Below are 7,202 nucleotides of genomic sequence, written 5' to 3' on the forward strand. Positions count from 1 at the left end.
GTTGCCGTCCAAAACCACCAAGAATGGCAGAAAAACCCTCGCACAGCACGTGAGCGGTGAAGCGAAGGCGTTGTTTGGGCCAGGCGCCCCTAGGAAAGCCCACGTTTCCAAGCCCAACCAAACCAAACCAGTCGAGCGAGCCGAACCGAACCCCGTCTCCTCTCTCCACGCGCACCCCCTGACAAGAGCCCCCCTCTTCCGTTCCTTCCGAGCAGGAGAGAGAGAGAGAGAGGGGGGGGGCGAGAGCGAGCAGGAGGCGGCGCCGGCGGCGATGGTGTCGGACTCGGAGCTGGTGGAGCGGCTGCGGGAGGTGCTGCGGGAGTCGGACCTCAACACCACCACCACCGCCATCCTGCGCCGCCGCCTCGAGGAGGACTTCGGGGTCGACCTCTCCGACAAGAAGCTCTTCATCCGGGAGCAGGTCGACCTCCTCCTCTCCGAGGTCGCCGGCAAGGCGGAGCAGGAGGAGGCGGAGGTGCCCAAGGAGGAGGAGCCCGGGACGGAGGAGACGGGGGCGGAGGCCGCCGCGGGAGGAGAGGGTAGTGAAGGCGAGGGGGAGGAGGAGGGTGAGGAAGACGAGGAGGAGGAGGAGGAAGAGGAAGAGGAAGAGGAAGATAGTAGCGGCAGCCGGAAGAAGCGGCGGTGCGGAGCTTTCGCTATCCGTCTCTCTCTCACTCTCTCGCTGCATTCGATGCATCCTGTAGGGTTCTCTGGGTGCGGCTGTCTCGTCGATTTGCCAGGAAATGTGTCTGCTCTGTGCGTGATGTTCGGCTTGAACAGTGCTGTCGGATTCGGAGCTTCCATGCGTGATGACTTGATGAGCGCTCGTCTTGCTTAGAGGATTCTGGGGTTGCATACTTGCATTGCATCCGGTGTTTAGGTTACTATAACGCTGTTCTCTAGTGTGGGAAACCGTCGAATGGTCAGCTTGGTTGTGTGATTTTCCCCCAATTAGCGGGCTATCGCAAAGATTTCCTTGAATTTAGTATTGCTAGTTACATTTGTGCGAAGTTAATTCGTTCTATCTGTTCATTGCTCTAATTCGCCAGGCTTTTTTCGGTGATATTGTGCCGATTTAGCAGGACCCTGAATCCTGGTTGATCTGCGATTTTTTTTCCTTTTCTTGCCAGGGTTAATGGCTACAGATTTTCTCAGTCTGGCTGTTACCCTTTGAGTTCTGTGCTTTAGGTGACCTACTTTCGTTCAGTTGTTGTGTGTATGCGGTTGTTCCTGTTGTTTTTTGGTGTATTTTAGGTCGCATAATGTACTTAGGATGGTCTAATGCTTAGGTTCGTGGTAGGTTGGTGTGTTCGTGAGTTTTGCACCTAAGTCCTGACAATTCGGGCCTCTTATTTGCATTAAAATGTTTTTTTCGTTTTAATTGCATGTCCTTGCCGACTCCAGTTAGAATCTGCCATGTAAACCTGTGGAAAAGTGGCAAATTGTTAGTAATTATGTGTTGCCATGTCCTTTCATGTTACCTGGCACTCCTCTGATCGAGTGTGGTGGTGTATAGCCTGCTTATATTTGTGTAGGTAGAGGAAACTTAATGGGTGGATTGGAGTAAAGTGGGCTTATTTCTGCTCAACTTCTGGGGTAGTTGGTTGTGTATTCTACTCTCCAATTTCAGGGCCCTGATAATTTTTCAAAGATGTGAAAATTATTTACTTTGATTTGTTGTTGCTCAGATGTCTTGAAACATGTTCAGTGTTATGGAGCAGTCTCTTTTAGTTCCTGTCAGAACATAGTTTTGCTATGCTGAATTGAAGGGTGGGCTTAGATTTCACTGTTTCATGGTTACAAGCTACGGTGATTATTCAGGCTATAATGAAATACCTTGGACTTTCCAAGACAATAAAGGAATATCTGTGCTGATGTATGTGAGAAGAGTATAGCTGTTGTCAATTGGTACTTCGTACTGTTAATCCCTGACAGATTTGTTGGGTTTAACACGATTAGGTTTATTATAGTGAGGCTTTCATGCGCTTTTTTCTTGAACTGTTGCTGACAAATAAGACATGCTGCTGTTCTTATGTTGTGCTTTGGAGCTGTACTCCTTCGTGAGTCATGAGATTGGCAAACTGACTTCTCACCATTTTTCACATGTTTATGTTTTGAGCAATACTTAGCTACTGGACAGGCTATTCTTTGAACATATTTGTGAGCAGCAGAATGACTTATTATTATTGTACATATGTTTATGCAATGTTCTTTAAGCATGTCTTAGTAGCTATTAAAGAGGTTAAATAATATGTTTTTCCTTTCTGAATGGTCACACTATACTCAAAATGTTTATTTATTTTATCAATGATAATAGAAAAGATGGAGCTAATAGTGAGGGCAAGAGAAGGGGTGGTGGCTTCACCAAATTGTGCAGTATTTCCCCAACGCTTCAAGAGTTTGTTGGTGCCTCTGAGTTAGCTAGGACAGAGGTAACACCAGTTGCTAATTATGGACAATCTTAATACTTCATCAGATGAATGATAGACTACTCCTGTAGTCGATCATAAAAACTAAAAAAGATGTATGATGGTGTTTTTTTACCTCTTTCATTTTGTGCTTATATACTCTCAGGTAGTCAAGAAGCTTTGGGCATATATCCGAGAAAATAGCTTGCAAGACCCAAACAATAAGAAGAAGATTCTGTGTGATGAGAGACTGAAGAAGATCTTCAATGTCAACTCCATTGATATGTTCCAAATGAATAAAGCGTTGACAAAGCACATATGGCCATTGAATTCTGAGGGTCTCTCTCTCCTCCATCCCTCTCTCTCTCTCTCTCTCTCTCTCTCTCTCTCTCACACACACACACACACACAAACACGGGGGAGAAAAAGTGCACAAAAAATGTGGTTCAACTTATTACTGCTCAATTTTCACTATACTTTCCTCGACACATTATCATCATCTGGCCCTTGCCTGGTACAAAAAGATATGTGTAATTGTATACTAGCCCAAACAGGAAGTACATAGCACCTGCCTCATGTTATGTTTACTCTCCATTAGGTTGGCGATGTTCCAATATTTTTTTATATGTTATACTGGGAAAAAAGGCTCATGTTAAAAAAGGTGTAATGACATTGATTTCATTTACTCCCTCCGTCCAAAAGTATTAGTACATCTAGAGTTTGAATTTTGTCCAACTACCTACCCATCACAACCATCCTCATTTAATTTTCTCACCTACTTCCTCATCTCAACCAATCACACCCTCCATTATCAACCGCAATCTCTCAAAAAGACTCCAAACAACCTTATACTGTTGGACGGAGGGAGTATTGAAGTAATCTGGACTTAACCTAGGTTGTGGTTATTTAAGTCACCCAGTGAAACTTCTTTACAGCAATCTAATGAGAACATGAAGTTAGAAACTATTTATACAATAATAAATTTTGGCCTTCAAAAATTGTTCCTTTAAAGTGACCTAGATGTCAACCAGGGAGATGTCTTTGGGTTCTTATGTTTTGTCGCCAATAGGTCCACTTAATTTATTGCTTATGGCTGTAATTTTTGTTGTACTTAGTTTTGTGTGAAATATTACATTAGCACTTGAATTGTTTGAGTAAGAATCTGGAGCATATATCTTGTGCACTTTTTTACAAGTCCAGTTCCTACTGTCTCTGTTATTTGTAACAGCACTACAGTTGCTGGCATTCCAGTTCAGAGCAGCATAAGGAAAACCATGTAACTGAAGTTCCAATGTGTAGAACCTCCAAGTGGGCAGGTGCTCACAAACTGCTGTTTTAACTTTCACTAGTGAGGTAACCGTGCTTTGCAATGGGACATTAAGTCATGACATCATATTGATTGTTTTACAGACCCATAAGAATAGGCCAATAGATCGAGCGAAGCAAAAGTTGTTTATTTGTTCTGTTGTTTTTATCCTGGTTTTCTCGGGGTGAGAGCACTACGCGTGAGTGGGGAGGTTTTTTTTTTTTTCTGGTTTTATCAGGATAGGAGCACAGGGAGGTAGGATGGACGAATGCGTTTCTTTAGTAGTAGAGACATACTCAGTAATAAGCGATCATATTTACTGTAATGCTCACTGCGATCCTAGTTTTTCTTCTAGACTTGGCTGGACATCTTTTACTACCTAAATTGTGTTGAACAGTATGTGATGGAACCATAAGGTTGAATATGTACAGCTTATTTAGTGTGTGATCTTTCTTTTGTGCCCGTGCTAACTTTGTCACTAAATTTAAGCTTATGTCACACTAATTTCTTTTGGTTCATTTTTGTTCTTTGGTTAAACAAAATATTTTTGTAAGACTGAATACCTGGTCCATTTTTGTTCTTTGGTTCATGTTGTCAAAATCAGTATAGGGCTTCATCTATACAAGAATGTATCTGTTGATAAGTGATATACTCAAGTCCCTAATCGTAATTCTGTACTTAATTGATGTCTAACCATTGGAAACTTGGTATGGGACCTCCAATATTTGATGATTTTCTGGGCAGCTTGTGCGAATTACCTGGTTTAACCCTCTGGTGTAGGTGGTTCCATACCAAATAGCTACCCTCCTTTGCTGTTTGAACTAATTCTAGTGTACTATGCCAGATGTACTCCGTGTTCTTATTCTGATGCATTATGGTTTTTCAGGTCCTGTGACCTCTGTCTCACCTGAGAGATCAACACCCAAAGAGAAGCCTCAAAAGCGAGAAAGAAATGAAGGTTAGAAAATGTTTACTTCATCCTCCTACAGCCGTTTCTGTTCTCCTAATGTTATTGAAATCTCCTATTGTAATTTATGAAATTTCCTATCTTAATGATATTGAAATTTCCTATCAGGGAAGAAGCAAAAAGGTGGTTCTTCTGGGTCCGGATCTGGTTTTCTTGTGCCCCTTCAACTTTCGGATGATTTAGTGAAATTCATTGGCACTGGTGAGAGTATGCTTTCACGATCTGATGTTGTGAAGAGAATGTGGGACTATATAAAAGAGAATAAATTACAGGTAAATATTTCCTCCTTATAGCAATGTACTATTTGTTAATCTATTAAAGAATTATAGTGGCTACTGATGGATTAAATAGCACGTGGGAAGGGGTACCTTGATCAATGCAAAATTCAATGAATAAAAGTTCACAGGATGATCTAATCCTGTGAATGTATGAAAATGTATGCTTATTTATATATTGAATGTGTCCCTATAGTCTAATCTATTGGGTTTGTATTGTACCCATTCTGTGCATAGTTAATATCGTGACCGGTCTATTATTTTGAGTAACTAATACTCCCTCTGTTTTTTTTTAAATGACATTGGTTAGTTTATTTTTCAACCAACGCCATTTATTAAAGGATGGAGGGAGTATATAAGATCATGTAGTATATATGTTTTAAACCCATCACAGCCATATGAAGGTCTGAAGCATATGAGCTGATCCCTGAAGAAATTCTGTTGTGTTATGAAATATATTGCGCTGCTAAGGCAAGCAATTATTTGGTACAACACAATCGTATAATGCCTTTACTACCCTGGTCTGGATCACATGCATGCACTATGTAGATTCTAACTATATTTTTATTCACGTGGCAATACTTGCAACTGCCTCAGTATATGATCAAGTGTACTGTCAGAGTGAGATATATAACATTGGTAACATCAGTGTGATTCTACTGCCTTGTAACAGTGTAAACACATGACTGTAATGTATGCTGGTCTAGACTAGTAAACTGCATAAATGAACATGAGCTTTTGCTAGCTAAATCACATATGTGCTGTGTAATCTTCTGGTATACATGTTTCTAAGTTACACTTCACCAGCCTCGGGAATGCACACTTTCAATTGATAGCTTCGTTTTGAGATATTTCATTATTACAATGGTTTTGTAGTCTCGTGCGTTTTGGTAAGCATCCAGAAAATTAACACTTGTGTTGGGGAGCTGTTTGGAGAAAATGAATACATAGACCAATCCAGGCCTGAGCTTTCCATTCTCTCTTTTTCCTTTTTTTAATAGGGTCCATTTTACTCCCTTGAACCATTTCATTGGATCAATTAACCTCAACTATTTTTCCGCGCGTTTTATCCCCTAAATCATTGAAAATGATTCACTCTACTCCCTGATAACATTGCTCTTTTTTGTTCCCCTTTATAATTTATATAAACTATATTTTAAGCTGTGGCTTTGTAAAGTCATAGATGACACCGTTATCAAAGTTGTAAAATATTTAAAGTCTTTTCATGACTCTTTGCTTGAACTTGAAAATTTAGATCTTTAAATCAGTCTTAGGTGCTTCCAACCTAGGTAAACAGTGATGATAAGTTCTAAAAGATGTTGGGACGTACGCAAGTTGCAATACATTATCATCATCCTACCAAATTTCAGTGCAAAATACAACTTATATGGGGAGAAACAAAAAAGAGATATATCGTTAGGCAGTAAACTGAACTGTTTTCAATAGTTTAGGGTGTAAAATGAACCGAGAAATAATTTAGGGGGGTCAATGCTCTTGTGAAATAGTTCAAGGGAGTAGAATAAACTTTTTTCCTCCTTTGAATAAACAATTTTTTGTTGTTGTAACAAAACTCCCACATTTGTTTCTTTGCATGCACCTGTTAATACTTTGGAGATTGCAAGTATTGAAATTAACCCTAATACTGAGACTTTCCTATATTGTGCCGATCCCTTTTAGCTCTAGCAAATCTGACACATCAAACTTAATTGCTCTCTTCCTCTATTGTTTCGTGGAAGGATCCTTCTGACCGGAGGAAAATTATATGTGACGAGAAGCTGAAGGATCTATTGCAAGTTGAATCATTCAATGGCTTCACTGTTTCAAAGCTGCTTGCTCCCCATTTCACCAAGACAAAGTAGTGAATTGCACCATCCAGATCTGCCAAACCCAGAAGGATGGGTGAATTTTTTTTTTTTGCAGAATGTGTAACATGGAACTGTTAGGAAACTATGTGAGAAATGTGGAATTTTAACTTGTGGGTGGAATCTCCTTCCGTAATCGATAGTAGGTTCCTAAATCTATTGAAGTTTGCATCTCTTTAACCATTTCGCTCTCCCCCCAAAAAATGTAGGGACATAAAATTATGCTTTCGACCTTTTGTTCGTTCTTGCTGAGCTATTGGTCTGCCATTTTATGCTGTGGGGTGAGGATAAGATTGCTTGTCTCCACAATGGCTTTAGTGCTTATGGCGCCAGAAAGGCAAAAGGATAGCACGAGCATGCCTCTGAAGATTGCAGATTGCAGGG

General features: G+C 40.6%; 1 protein-coding gene across 1 annotated transcript; it reads left to right on the forward strand.

Annotated features, from left to right (window-relative positions):
• Positions 1-204: 204 nt before the first annotated feature.
• On the forward strand, positions 205-6,943 carry LOC102710388 (upstream activation factor subunit spp27-like). Its single transcript, XM_006650578.3, has 6 exons — positions 205-642; positions 2,318-2,432; positions 2,575-2,746; positions 4,601-4,672; positions 4,790-4,953; positions 6,693-6,943. Exons 1-6 carry the CDS (start codon positions 272-274, stop codon positions 6,813-6,815), a joined length of 1,017 nt encoding a protein of 338 aa, XP_006650641.1. The 5' UTR covers positions 205-271; the 3' UTR covers positions 6,816-6,943.
• Positions 6,944-7,202: the final 259 nt, after the last annotated feature.

The sequence above is a fragment of the Oryza brachyantha genome, chromosome 3 (genome assembly GCF_000231095.2).
Source record: "Oryza brachyantha chromosome 3, ObraRS2, whole genome shotgun sequence".
Taxonomy (NCBI): Eukaryota; Viridiplantae; Streptophyta; class Magnoliopsida; order Poales; family Poaceae; genus Oryza; species Oryza brachyantha.

Coding starts and splice junctions, on each gene's coding strand:
- LOC102710388 (XM_006650578.3), top strand. CDS start 272: ATGGTGTCGGACTCGGAGCTGGTGGAGCGGCTGCGGGAGGTGCTGCGG. Junction 643..2,317: donor GGCAGCCGGAAGAAGCGGCG/GTGCGGAGCTTT, acceptor CAATGATAATAG/AAAAGATGGAGCTAATAGTG. Junction 4,954..6,692: donor TAAAAGAGAATAAATTACAG/GTAAATATTTCC, acceptor GTTTCGTGGAAG/GATCCTTCTGACCGGAGGAA.